Here is a 15,599-nt window from a genome sequence, read left to right as displayed (position 1 = left end):
GGCATCCTGCGACATTGAAATTTCAGGAAAACAAGTGACCACGATGTTGGATACATAACATAACCATAGCACATACGTATGTTATCCATATACGTTATGGGTAGGACTTCTTTAAAATCTTTAGCTGGTTTTACTCATGTTTTAAAAGCTGCCTTCACTGAAGTCAATAGCTCTAATTTACCTAGATTATTCATTACTCTATTACACTGTTTATTTATCTTCATTTAATTTTAGTGAGAGTAAAAAATTTTATTTAAGTTGTGTCTGGCTCTTGAGAAGGCTTACATGTTGCCACATAATCTTTCACAATTAAAATATTTACTGATAAGCATGTCTTAATCATAACGTTACATAATTAGTATGATTACATTATGAAAGCAGTCTTGAAGTAAGCGAGATAATTTTTCAAGACATAAATGTACCCAAATAGCTAGTCCTAAAATGCACCATATTGAGGTGATCTTTTTGAACATTGCTGAAAAAAACAACATAAAACCCAGTAATTACATATGTAACTTGTTAAAATACACAGGAAATGAATTTCAATAACTTATCCAAGTTACACTGTACTAAGCTACCCTTTTCTTGTTGTAGATATTTCATTTTCTGCATTGGGACAACTATCTTTTGTGGCTGTATGAGATCATGACAGGCACTACCACCTTAACATTTCACAGTAGATTTTGCACTGGCATTTGGTAATTATTCTACAGGCAAATGTACTAGTGGCCACTTTGCTTAGGAAGAAAAAAAATGAAAGCAAGTAAGCCTGTACCCGGTGTAAGAGAAACAGCAAGTGGCAATCAAGTGTCTGAGAGAGAGCAATATTTGCAAAAAGTTAAATAGAGTGGAGGTGTTAGAATGCCCTAGTGACCTAATGTAGCAATGGTGGAAAAGGAAAGCATCATAGCATCAAAGAATTGTTAAGGTTGGATCATCAGGTGTCTAAGATCACCAAGTCCCACCCTAAATCTGGCACCACCACCACGTCCTCAAGTGCCATATCAACGTGTTTCTTGAACACTTCCAGGGATGGTGACTCCAACACTCTCTGGGAAACTTGTTTCAATGACTGACCACCCCTTCAGTGGATAAATGTTTCCTAATGCCCAATTAAAACCCACCGTAGCACATCTTCAGGCCATTTCCTCTCGTCTTGTCACTTGATACCTGGGAGAACAGACCGCTCACCTGGCTACAACCTCCTTTCAGGTACTTGTAGGGAGCAATAGGGTCTGCCCTGAGCCTCCTTTTCTCCAGCCTAGAAAACCCCAGCTGCCTCAGCTGCTCCTCATAGGACTTGTGCTCCAAACCCTTCACCAGCTTTGATGCCCTTCTCTGGACACACTCCAGCACCTCAATGTCTTTCATGTAGTGAGAGGCCCAGACCTGGACACAGCACTCAAGGTGTGGCCTTACCAGCACCAAGCACAGAGGGACAATAATGTCCCTAGTCCTGCTGGCCACACTAGTTCTGATACAGGCCAGGGTGCCACTGGCCTTCTTAGCCTGGGCACACTGGTGGCTGGGCACACATGTCCAGCTGGCTGCTGACCAGTACCTCCAGGTTCTTTTCCCCCAGGCTACTCTCCAGCCACTCTTCCTGAAGCCTGTAGTGCCGCCTGGGGTTGTGGTCCAAGTGCAGGACCTGACACTTGACCTTACTGAACCTCATACCATAGGTGTTGGCCCACTGATCCAGCCTTTCCAGATCCCTCTGTAGAGCGTTTCTACCATCTAGCAGATCAACACTCCCGCCCAACTTAGTGTCATCTACAAACTGACCGAGGGTGCCTTTGATCCCCTCGTCCAGATAATCAGTAAAGATAACAGAACTGGCCCCAATACTGAGCTCCGGGGAACACCACTAGTAACTGGCCACCAACTGGATGTAGATCCATTCATCACCACTCTCTGGGACCAACCATCCAGCTAGTTTTTCACTCAGTGAAGAGCATACCCATCCAAGCCGTGAGCAGCTGTTTTTTCCTGGAGAATGTCATTGGAGACAGTGCCAAAGCCTTTACTGAAGTTCACGCAGGTAACATCCACAGCTTTGCATCATCCTCTACATGGGTTAATTTCTCATAGAAGAAATTAAGGTTGGTCAAGTAGGCCCTGCCTCTCACACTCCCGTGCTGGCTGGGCCTGATCCCCTTGTTGTCCTGCACATGCCATCTGATGGCACACAGGCTGATCTGCTCTGTGACCTTCCTGGGAACGGAGGTCAGGTTAAATATATGCATACAAATTCATATACATATACACACGTGCATAAATACATATGAAATACCTATATTAAAGAAAGCAATGTAAAGGAAAGATAACTAATACATAATAAAATAGATTCTAGAAGCCAACCATCCAGACATATTGAGAACATCTGCCTAAGAGACGATACTGTAGAGAACACTAAGCAGAACTACAAATGTAGAGGAGGAAAACGAAGGAAACTTAAATTACTTTTTCCCTTCTTGAGAAAAAGGAATAGATTTCTAGTACTATTTCTTAATATTACTATTTCTGTCTCCTATGTTCAAGGGTTTTCACCAGTGCTCAACTTTTGCTGCCCGTATAGATTGACCTTTATCAGTTTGTAGTGGGTATCACAGGAACAACAATCAAGAAATGACATGAATATACTGAATTCCTTACCTCTCTAATGTCTCTCTGATATTTACTGTTCATTTCCTCTGTTTTAATGAGCTCCTTTCTCGTGGTCTCTGCTTCCTGCTCTACCTCTCCCACCCGGGAAGACAGTGCAGCCAAACGCTCCTTCATTTGTGCCATTTCATAGTTTTGCTTTTCCAGTAGTTCCTGAAGTTCAACAACTTGACTGGCTTCATCATTTGAGTCTATTGAACCATTTGATAGGCGCTGTTAATGAAGAAGTGACATTACTGATTAATTATCTTTTAATATGGACTCTAACCAAAGAATTTCTAAAATGAAGATTATTTTAAAAATTACCAAAGTAACTAGGAAAGGAAAAACACATATTCATGGTAGATAAGACAGGTATACTTATAAAAAATAGCAAAATATTAATTCATATCAATGGATTCCAGAATGCAGCATCACATAGAGATGTAAACACTTGCACTGAGAGCAGAATATTAGTCATAAAAAGGTTTACTTTGACATTCACTATTTGAGTACAGATTACAATACTACTCCTAAAAAGCACCAAATTGCATGCATTCATCTTAGCTGAACTTAGACAGCATTTTAACCTAAAGTCTATGTCATTTGCAAAATAGGTCACGCTGCAGACAGGAAATAATACTAATAAATCACAAAATCACTGTACCAGAAAGTGCTTTCAGCCTAGACAACATAATGGTTAGGCCTACATTAGAAACAAGTTCTGCTGAAGTAATTTATGTGCTGCTGAAAACCGTGGTGTGAATATGGTTATAAAGAAGAAAAAGAAAAAAAGAAGAGATTCCAGAATGCACATTGCATTTGGAATATGATCTCAGGAATATGATTTATATTGCAAATAAATGATTTCAGGATAGAAGTGTCAAAATATATCTATACAGAAATCTTCTCTCAAATTCAAAGAACATTATTTTACTTAATGGTTGTAACAACATTCTTTTTGCAGTCAACCATAAAACGAACCCAGATCAAGAGCACCTGCCCTGCTGTGGATCATTGAATAAAATTACTTTACCTTAAAAATTCATGACATCAAATAAGTTGTATTCTTTATACCAGTTAATGATATTATAGATATTTTATGTTATCTGCTGAACCTACTTTCAGGGCACTATGGTAAAATGCCGTAGCAAACTAAAAACTTATTTACACTTAGTTTGATGTTTGGAAAGTGTTCGATTAATCTACTTGAATCAAAATTCCATTAATATGCAGCAGTCACAAATGTAAACAAAACAGTACTCAAACAGGATAAAACAGTCACATTTTATTCCAATTTGAAAATTTGAGATAACTTTTTAATCTATGACAATTATAATCTGTTTTACAGTTTTAATCTCCTACAGCAATTTTGGCAGTTTTCACAGATGAACAAATTTTACCTTGCACGGAATTTGCCCTACAACTCTCTAAAGAGTGGTCCAGGAATGCTGCAAGCTTATAATAAGCCAAATACCAAATCTCAAATGCAAGAAATGGCATGTGATATAATGGTAATTTTGAAATTGCAAGCCATGGTATCTAGGAGTATGTTCACTGGCAGAAAAATATTTTCTTTTCATTAATAAAACTTATTTCCTTAAAATTTTAATAACAAAACCACATATAGATTAAATCTGAAAGACATAAAATTTTACTACTTATTTACTTAGTATGTGAGATTTCTGGAAAGGCAAATAATACTGCATTTAGAATTTGCTCTCACCACTGAACAAATATTGTGATTGCCAATTATGCATGTATATATTTTGGTCTATGCACATAAACTTCCCTCATAATTCTTTGATGAGCTCTTTGTACAAACTGCTTTAATTCTAATCATTGCTCACTTTTTTACATTTTTCCTATAATCATATATGAAGCTGGTTGGTTGGTCTTTAAATTTTCCAACTTACTAAAAATGTCAACATTTTTGCTTAGTAAGATCAGAATAAAAGAAGTTTTCTCTACAAATACAAATAAAATTTTAAAGACTCATCTTAAAACCTGATATTTTTAGAATTCTTAAGCATACTTTAAAAGTTTACCTAGGCCTTTTAACTGACCTTTTGTCATTTTTGTGTGTCGCTCCTATTTTTAAATATATTCATTATGTGGGTCCATCACATACAGTAATCACTTCAAGAGGTAGAAAGTTATTGAGCATTAATTCAAGGGATAACTGTTCTTGCATTCCTCAGTTTTTCAGAAGGGTTTTTATCAAAATTCTGTGGTAATAATTTTCCCTCTCTCCCCTAAAAAATAGCTTAAACAAGAATGAGAAAATATGCTATGACAGTAGAAGCAACAGATGTCCTGTACATGATGCTGATTCAAATGCATTTTCTGAATTAGTGAAGGAGCAGAAATCTCCCATGCTTCAGAGAAACTCCCTAGGGAATAAGCTGGGGTGGGGCAGAACTGCAGCATTTTCTCTATTACTGATGTGAATAATGTCTATGTCTCAACTTTTAACTGTTTATTTCTTTTTCTCATTCTTTTTCTAGCTGAATTTGTTTTATCTGGTTGAATTTTTATGTTGAAATATTTCCTTGTACTCAAAGGCTTTCTTGTTGTTGATGTTAATTACAATCCGTTGCAATTAATTAATGAATTGCAATGTTGATGCTGTATATTAATGACAATCTGCTATAAATAAATAATTAGTTGAATGTTTAAAATAATGAAATCTAAGTTTTGAATAGATCTCTGTTAATTATTACCTGAAGCAATAAGGGAAAACTTTTCAGAAGAAAATGCTCAAAAAAACGTTTTAAAGTAGACATTTTTAACTGTCATATCCCTACACCACCCAAAATCCATATTTGCAAGAAATAAGGTCAAATTAGTTGGGATGGGTGGAAAAGAAAGTACTGAAAATAAGCCTAAACAATTAGAAAATCTTTAAAGGAGGGCAGGAAGGTTAATGAAAACTTTTGAAATGGTCGAAATATTCCAGTACAGAAAACAAGAAACGTGCATGGTCCCTAGATCTGTCTTACAAGTTAGTCACGCAGATAAAGTCTTCAACAAATTTCATGATGCTGTCTATTAAAAGTGGTAATGAAAAAGCTACATATGGACACACTCCTTAATTTCAATTATTTAACATAAAAGAGTCTACTAACAATGGCTACTTTTCCTGCAAAAAAGAAATGTAGCAAATAGCTCACATTTCAATGCTTTGAGTAGTTTACCCAGTTAGCAGAGAGTCCATCTGTTTCTATCACATTTACTTATTTAGATTTCAATGCTGCAGAAGTAATATCATCATATATTCTCAACTTCATCTTTTTCACTTTTTACAGACATGGCAGGTAAACAAGCTGTGATGTGTGCTTACTGCTACACACACCATAAGGGTCTCTGGCCTTTACTCCTGCCCCGTTCCACAGGTTCTCAGCCAGATAAGAAACCTGCTTGAAAGGCCCAGCACAACCTTAGATGTCTTTGCTTGGACTAGTTCAAACCAAACAAAGGTATATGAGCAGTGTAGCACTTGCATTCCTCCTCTCCTGGGAAGAATGATGGAAAGAGCAACAGTAAGAGGATGCCTGTTATGGTTTTTTTTTTTTGTTTGTTTGTTTTTTTGTTGTTTTTTTTTGGTTTTTTTTTTGTTTGGTTTGGTTTTTTTGTTTGTTTGGGGTTTTTTTGTTTGTTTTTGTTTTCCCTTTTTTTTTTTTCTTTTTTTTTTGTTTTCCCCCCCGGATATATCACCACATCAGATAAATAACTGAGAAATCACAGTCCATACTAAGAGTTTCAGAGATACTCTTACTTCATAAAGGAAGTCTTTACACTCACACAAAGAGAGTGAAACAAGATAGGAGGAGAAACAGAAAGGATGGAATTACTGTCAAGTAAATCTGATGACAGTGATGGTATTAACTACAATGGTGTACTGCAGAGGAAGTCAAAGTTTGAAAAATATCCCGCAGGACCAAGAGCCATAAGGGGTAATAGGGATTAAACAAGAAATGTCTGGGGAGGGGGGAAAATAAATCTTTGAATTTCTTAAAGTCTGTGGAAATGCAGGAGGAAACTAAATGCTCCCTACGCAGAACAGTATGAAAAGGAAACCAACATTCCTGGTATCTAGCTTGCTTGCTTTCTTTCATTCAGGATTCAAAAAGTATAGCAATAAGACAATCTGCTGTTCATATAGGAGTATCAGCAGGGAGAAGGACAACAAACTGGAGCATTACACGTAACCATAAATCCCCCCCTATATTTCTGCTTCTCTGCTGTATTCTCTCTGCCATGAGATAATAAAAGGAAAACCAGCTGCAGACCAGGGTAAACAAAGAACAATGGTAAAAGGAACATGATGAGAAAGTGCGAAATAAGACTAACCCAGAATATTGTAGCCTCTGTTTATCCAATTCATGTTGCCCTTTCAATTAAACACTAGCAATAATACTGAAGGCAAACTGGTTGGAGATACACTTAGGGTAAAAAAAAAAAAAAAAGGAAAAAAAAAGAGTAAGGACACCAGACTACAACAGTTATCAAAAGAAATGGTAAAATTGTCCCAGGTTAGATAGCAAAGTTCTTCTCAATTTTTTATTTTGTAGAAAGAACCTTGCATTCAACAACATATGGTGTAAAATAGAAGACAAATTCCAAGAACAGTAAAAAGCACCTCCAAGTGATATTTTCTCTCCAGTTGTAAAACATCTGACAAATATGTTTGGTCTACACACTACTGACTTATAGTATTTTGTGTATTTTTGTATTGTGTTAGAATTTAACATCAGAGTGGTGAGAAGGAAAACAATAATATCTCATGAGGTTACCTCAACAATCTGCAGTGGAGACAGGACTCATTACCTTGATGGAACTCCTCATCTGTGCCCCTTAGTTTTGGTGGTAAGAGCACAGGTGATTCACATGATGCCCATGTGCATAAGCATTTCTCTGCTGAAGGACTAAATTAAAAGCTCTGTCTAAACAAAAGGTCCCTTTACATAATTGAAAGTAATCTCAAAATTTCAAATCTGGTCTTTTAGAACTCTTAGAACAAGCTAGTATTTTTATAGCGTAAGCACTGGGTTGTGTGGTTGGGGGTTTTGTGTTTTGGGTTTTTTTTTAACCCTAAAATTGTGTGCCCTTTTTCTACTCTTTGCTAAGATGCTCTCACAATCCTTTTTTAAAGGAGTACTGGCACGTTCATTGCACTATCAATACTTAGTTTCAAAACTGAAGTCCTCACCATGTTTTTAAGTCAATATAATGTCATTGCGGTTCATCCTGAACAAATTTCTCTCAGGTTCTCCTCCTAAAGTTTAAGGGAACTGTCTTTGTTTGGTTGGCTACCTTCAGCAAATACCCAGATGACTTCTGACATATGTTACACTAGAGTCATGTCAGAATCAGTAATCTTTAAAAACATGAAAACTTTTGTAAAAAACCACTTTTTTTCATTATACATATATATTTATTGATAAAGAACCTAAAATCTAACATTAAAATGGGTTTTCAAAAGTCTTCATATAGTAAGTTCTAACTATGTGAGGGTTCATTTGACAATATAAATATTGTAAATGTATGTAAAGAAAGAACATGAGATTATGCAAGTTCTCTCAATAACATGTTGAATTAGGGAGTTTTCTTCTTTTTTTTTTTTCCAGTATGAGGTGGGACAGGAAAGCAACAATCTAAAGCATACATTAAAAGGCAGAGCAACGGATACAAGCTAAGGTTGAGCAACAAATCGTTTTCCAAAAAATCACAATATTTAGAAAAGGCTACAAAAATAAGACAGAATTTTTTCTAAGGAACAGAACATCCTTGCTGTAGAAGCCTGTCTCAAGATATGACATATCTTCATATCTGCTGATAAGCCTGTGACCCTATAACTCACAGTGACTGGACTTCAAGAGGACGCTGTTTACTACAGTGTAGAGTTCTTCCACCTCTATTCCATTCAAATACCTCATGCAAAATATTTAAAAGAAAATGATACTAGCACAAATACATTGCTATGCAATAGCCTAATCGCAAATGGCAACTAAACAAGCAAAAGCAGTATAATCATCATCTGTATAATCAGCACAGAAACCAGAACGTGTAAAACTTTGCCAGAAATAGTAGCATTACGCCTAAGCTGTCACAGTAATTTCTAAGTGGTTGGTTGCCTCTCTGAAGGTTATACTACTTCTCTAGGTTGCTCCACACATTTTGGTCCATGTCAGGCAGTATTCTCATAATTATTAGAGGTTCCCTCTTCAGTTACTCCAAATTTTTGTCCAACTTCTAATCAACTATCAAAGCCAATATTCTTTGAACTGAAATTTTTCTTCCCTACTCCAATACTGATGTAAAAATAGCTAACTTCTTCAGCACTTTTCTCTCCAAATATTCTGACTTTCTTGCTCCTTCTACTGAGCCATCAAACAACTCCTGCTTTAATTACTAATTTAAAAATCTAGAATGTCTGCTTCCTGATCACCTTTCAGCTATTATTCATCTTTCCAATGTCTGTGATCGCATACTTTAGTTATTTTGCAAAATGAGGTAGGGGGAAAAACCCCTTTACTTGATGGGTGAGCTTTCCTTTTTTTCTTGTTGCTGGTCTCTCCCAGAATGCCTGCCTCTCTTTTACACTACCAGAAGAGTTTCTGAGCTCTTACGCAGGAGACAGAAATCAGTTACTGCAACTGTATTATAAAGGCTAGTCATCTGTCCAAACCAAACTATACACACAAACTCTGCCCTCATTTACCTTGACTAACTCCTTTTTCTTTGTAGTCTCTCCATCCTACCATTAGAAATGACTGTTCTGGCAACTCCTTTCAGTAAATCATCCAGCAAAGGTCAGTCAGCTAATGCTGTTAGCTAGCACAGTGCTTGAAATGTGAAATTCCCCTGCAAAATTCCCCTTTTAAAGCTATATTTTAACAGGTTTAATATGGAGTAGTATGTAGAGGTTTCTATTGAATAAATAAGAAAAGAAACTTATATAACTGAAAGACAAATGAATTTATATGAAACAGGCAAAGAGCTGATTTCTTGAAAAATTAAAAACCAGAGAGGCCTATTGATTTATCATTTAAAAAATGCATAAGTAATGCAGCTTCTCAGTATGATAAATTCCCTATGCTATAGGGTTGAGCAGTAAGTATTCATAGTTATGCAGACATACTAAACTATTAAGCAGGACAGTACTTACAAAATATTTGCCTAGACACTTTCCAAGAAAATACTGCATACTCTCCTAGACTTACTCCTTAGATTCATGAAATCTTTTAATCCTAGCTGCAGTTTTTATCCATGTTTCCTTTCACTCTGAAAACTCCTCACCTCCCCAGGTGTGTCAAGCCCTCAATCTTCATTAAATCCCTTTCAGCACATGCTTCTTTAATTATCTTTTAATTATCAATTTTAATCCAAAAAGAGGTGATTAGTAAGTCATAAAGATATCTGTACTGTTTGGAAACAAACCCACCATCCACCTATCAAATGTATTTTGTGTCTGAAGTGTATTATTTCTCTAATTCAGAATGTGCACACTTTGGGGCAAGAACCACATCTCCCACTATTTTTTATGTATCACTTCCACTACTTTTTATACATCCTGTATTCTGACTTCAGTCAGAAAACAGGCAAAGAAAACATCTTTACGGCAAACTTTTTCTAAGTTAACTATCAACTCCTTTGATGGTTGGTGTTCAATTGTTGCTAATTCCTCTTTTTAAATGGTTCTTCTGAGGGCTCCATATATCCTGCCTTCACTCCTTTCTCTGGCATTCCACCATGCTGCGAGTTGAAAGATTTTTTAATTTATTCATTCAAAACAAAGGAGCGTATGTGATAAAAACTAATAAGTAAAAACTGAAACTGGAAGTTTTCTACAGTTTTCTATTAATCACACAAAGTGATGAGAAAATCCAAAAATCATGAAGTCCAGAAATGGAACAATTCTGATGATTGCTCTGAAAGACACTTGTTACTTTTATTAATTGTATTTGATTTGCACTCTGAACATTTTAGCGCACCGTGTTTGTCTTGGCAAAACACATTTTAGTCCTACAGGATACAATGTCTATCACTGTTGTCAATGTTTTCGCAGATTTTAGTATTCATAGTCTATTAGCACTTGATTTAAATATTGTAATACGTTAGTGTTATGAGAAAGAAATAAAAATGTGATTCTTAAATCAGCTGAATGTGACCGCCTGAGGTACATTATGAAGCAAAATAAACCCAGCTGTTTAGTTCTTGTAAAAAGTAATTATATACAGCTCTGAGTTCCTCATAAAATGTAACATTATTTATTTAGGAGAACAAGATCTTTGTTGCACCACAAATACAGACTCTTTTACCTCTCTTGGTATATGTGTCTGTTTCTATCTGACTGAAATACTCTGGTATTTATTCTGAAGGGAAAGGAACAACTGTGCTGGCAAAGCTTCACTTACTATGGACAGGACCAGTGTGGTACACTGGTTAGAAAAAGTAGGTAAACCCACGAAACTACTTAAGGAGTTTTAATGGTACAGTTATGGATCTTGGAATAAAGAAGAGTACCCTTGTTAGTAGGTTAAAGGTTTCACAGGGACATACGAACTATTAAAAATAAATTAATAAAGGCATTAAATAGGACCAAACAGTCTTTGTATTTTACTAGTATTTACAAGTTTCAGTTAAAAAAGTTCAACAATAAAGTTTAAAAATAGAAACACTGTGCTTCCAAGGAAAAACACCACAATTTACACTGCACTTAAAAACTTAGCTTTCATGTCTTCAGTGTTACTGAAATCCATGCTGACGTGGATTTGTTAAGCAAGAATATTTCTGTGCATACATGACATCTTCGAGAATAAAAATAGTCATTCTACAGGCCAATTAGTCTCTGATAAAACTCCATTAATAGCAGAAGAATTGTAGCAATGATTTGTTGTATGTTTTAATTAAAATATATGGCAAAGAATTTAGGAATATTCTCCAATATGAGACAAAAATAAATGATATAATTACAATTGAAAGAGATACTTTAATGGTGGACATCTAAGGTGTACAAACATCAGAAGATCCACTGTTTTCCAAAGCAACTTCAATCCTTCCCAGTTTGCATATGATCATTTCTGAAAATACTCTGTTCTACTGAATAATTCAATTTCCATGGTTCTTATGGAAGTTGAAATAAATATCAGTATGAAATAATGAGTTTATTTGAAAACAAACTACTTATTCACAGCATCTTATTTCTGGGAGTTCAGCAAGCACCACTTTAAAGGGGCAGAGTTGATGTCAGGAAATGAGAGCACAATCCTTTCTATTAGAGTCTGACACTCATTCCTATTTCTTACTCCAGCTACATATGGTAGATTGAGCATAAGACTCAGTCAAAGGTTCAGGCATCCCAATATGTCTTTAAATATACTGGTTACTGTTTTTAGTAAGGCAACCCTTATATTTGGGATATTTTGATAAGAATTATTCTTCAAACATTGTAGAAAATTATTTCCTTTCTCCAAACTGATCATGTTCCTTGGATATAGATGAAAATGATTGCTAGTTTAAAATGGCAAATAAAAGTAGAGACATTGGATTCTGTAAGTCATTACTTCATACAATTACAAGGACTTTCTTACTGCTTTTTGACAAACCCCAGAAGGAATTATAATGAAAAAATTACACAGGAAAGAGCATAGTGGATTATGAGTTAGATTGGTGAATAATCTGGTGTTGGTCTCTGGAATGTACAGGGGTTTTTTTCCCCAAATATTAACCCAAAATATTAACCCTTGTATAGTCATTTGTCTGAAAAACAAATTAATGGGTGATTAAGAGAAAATCCATTAAGTGAAAATCCATAAAAATACATATGGTTTTTATACTATTTATGTAGAATCTTTTTTTCTAGATCTGTATATTTTATTTATAATCTAAATAATAAGACTATTTAAAGTGCGTTTACATAGGATGGGAATAAATGTTTCCAATACAGCTCTACACATAACAAAATAGAATTTGGGGTGTGGGGGGAAGCTTGCATGTATATAATCACTAGTTGTTTTGATGTCTACAAAATGCTACAGTTTGGAACTGAGAAAAAAAAATTATTTAACTGAATCACTGGTATGCCATAATTTCTCTATTTTCTCTTTACTTTGAACATTTTCTTACAGATTTAAACAATTAATATGATTTCATTATTTCATATAAAAAATTACACTGATACATGGCAATAAGAGATAATTCTGGAGTTTTGCATATTCTTGGATTATTTTACAAACTTACCGTTTCTCATATTTAGTATTTGTCTTTATTTCACCGGTTTTATCATTAGCCTATTTTTTGTCCTTTTTCACAGTTTTAAAGTTCCCCTTCGCCTTCATACCTGAAATCTGGCCATACAATTTTCCGTGAGAATGATATATGTCTTGCTTTATCATCTCATAGAACTGCTTTTGTATTCACTCAGAGTTCTGAAGCAGTTGCTGATTATATTGTGACTTTTATTGAGAATTAACATAACAGTTAAGCCTTGGTGCCTCAATCAGAGGACAGTGCTTGTGATTACACAATTTAAAATGATGTTCCAATTGACCTGTGACACAGAATCATAGAGCTGGCCACCTAGCCCACCACTTTCTCATAAAAATTTCCAGTTCTGAACATTCCTGCTCTCAGCAGCTTGTTCTAGTGTTTCACTGCTTTCACTAGATTGACTGCCTGATTCTCTGTATACCTGAAGGTACGTTTTATATATTTGAAGATAATAATGTTGTGTCCATTAGGTTCTCTAGGCTTTCAGCCTGCATTTTGAACATTCTTCTCACCGGTTATATTCTCCAGATTTCTGATTGCACTCTTCTGAATTCACAAGACCCTCCATATCTCTCTTCAAGAGTGGAGCCCAAAGCTAGAAACAAGACTTCAGCTGAAACCTTTCAGTGCTGAGGAAGGTCCAGGATTCTAGTCCTGTTTACCTATCCCACCATGGCATTTGCCTTTATACTGTTGATCTATTATATTTTTACCATTCAGATTAATCCCCAGTAGAATTATTATTACAAGCCTGTTTCCCGTACTGTGTAGGTGCCATGTTTCCTCATTCTAGCATTCCCATACCTGTATCAATTCTTTTTAAAAATATGCGGTTTTACAAGATAGCTCTTTCCATATCAAGGGAAGAAGTTTATTCCCTATCTCTGTCCCTGACAATTACGTCACCCTAGGTGGTAGTGTAGGTCTTACCTTCTGAATGTTTCTGCTTATTTATCATAAGAAATTTAATCCATTTCATCCACTTTGTGATTATAGTAGAACTTTGTCTGAATGGCAAGAAAGTTTTTCTGCTCAGATGATAAAAGTCTTTTTCTACATTGCCCCATTATCCACCTAAATTTATGAAATTTTATGAAAATTCATATACTTCCAATCTAGGGGTTGTGGTAAAATGGGCTTCCTTTTTTTATTATTTCTCACTAAGCAAAAATTCGCTGTCAAAGACATTCTTGCTTTTACATGAGACATAGTCTTCTTGCACATGAGTTCCTGAAACCTTATTCCAGAGCTGAGATCTCTTGACAACATCATCTGCACAGCCACACTTTAATCTCTGGGATGTATCTTTTTTGATAAGCTGTGAAGTTTATCATCAAACACTGATAACACCAACCCTTCTTTTCCGAAAGCTTCATCCTCATTTTGTATTTGCTTAGGATAATAACTTCCTGTACTATCGCCAGTGCAATAATTTGAGGCAGTAGATGAACTTTGCTAATACTTTACTAACACCCTGCATTCAAGTTACCCCAAAGGTACATCAGGGGTTGTTCATAGACCCTACTCAATACCATCAGGAAGGGCTCATCTGTTGTCATTCTCTGCTGTCTGTTTCAGATAGGAAACCATCAATATTGAGGTGTGCACAAAAGCAATCTTCCTCTTCACTGTTTGTGCCACTGCCTAGCTTCTCTCCTTTAACATCCCTGCATGCATCTAACATTGCTATTATCTTGATCTCCAATGCTGTTCAGTCCCACTGTTGCAGCTTCCCTAGTTGCTTCCCAATAGATTTCTCAACGGGCACTTTATTCACTGGGAAATCTGCCTTTCCTGGCCTTTGCTTGTGGGGAAATCAGGCTTTTTTTCTTACAGATTAGGTGAAGGATGTGTGTGGCAGCGAGTGGTCAAGGATCTAGGTAGGAGAATATCTGATAACAGATATGGTTTCGTTTTATTTCCCACAGCAGATGATCTTTGTCAGGTGTTTTTTCAAACAATTTTTCAAACTCCTTTAAAGCTCTTTTTGTGCAAGTTGACCTCTTTGCAAGTTTCTATATTTGTTAACTTTTAAATTGCTCTTGCCCAAATAATATACCTTAGAACCTTTATTGTCATAGATCATATTGGCTAGGCTCAGCCCTACAGAATATACATTACCTTATCTGTTTAATAGGCTGGCATCCACCTGCCAACAAAAGCAATTCACAGTGCAATCTGCGATCTGTTCCAGGCAAAAAAAGTTAGAAGCTTCTTGTTAGATTTTGTTGTTTTGTTTCAAAGCAGGCTAATTTCATGTTGAAACTGCTAATACTTTCCTACAGAAGATGTCTTACAAAATTTGGAATTTTGTGAAATCATAATCAAAAGCCACTTATTTTTGTCTTTTTAAAATTGTTCCTTTTTTTGTTTGTGAAGTAGTAAATATTTATAGTTAATACTTGTCATTACTTCTATTTTAGCATTATTTTCTTTTGAGATGTTTTATTTATACTTGATAATGAGGCTCCATTTATGATTACACCCTGTCACCATTAATAAGATTTCTACTTAAAGATTTACTATCTTGATTTCCCTTATTGCTCATTTAAAAAAATACTGAGTAATGAGCCATTGTTTTATAGAAATCATTTTAGGGTATAACAGAACAGTATCCTTTTGAACTAAATTTTTTCTTATAAATATATATATATAAATATATATGCATAAACTGCATTCTA

General features: G+C 35.5%; 1 protein-coding gene across 19 annotated transcripts in view; it reads right to left on the bottom strand.

Annotated features, from left to right (window-relative positions):
* Positions 1 to 15,599, bottom strand: part of PPFIA2 (PTPRF interacting protein alpha 2) — a 321,066-nt gene that overhangs the window by 65,441 nt on the left and 240,026 nt on the right. For all 19 annotated transcript variants that reach the window (XM_064655565.1, XM_064655547.1, XM_064655552.1 and 16 more), the window contains one exon: positions 2,656 to 2,877. In XM_064655565.1, the coding sequence (XP_064511635.1) occupies positions 2,656 to 2,877 (222 nt within the window). The remainder of the gene's footprint in view (positions 1 to 2,655; positions 2,878 to 15,599) is intronic.

Source organism: Pseudopipra pipra, chromosome 5 (assembly GCF_036250125.1).
Source record: "Pseudopipra pipra isolate bDixPip1 chromosome 5, bDixPip1.hap1, whole genome shotgun sequence".
NCBI lineage: Eukaryota > Metazoa > Chordata > Aves > Passeriformes > Pipridae > Pseudopipra > Pseudopipra pipra.
Note: the sequence above shows the minus strand (reverse complement) of the source record. Positions and strands in the feature narration are given on the sequence as shown.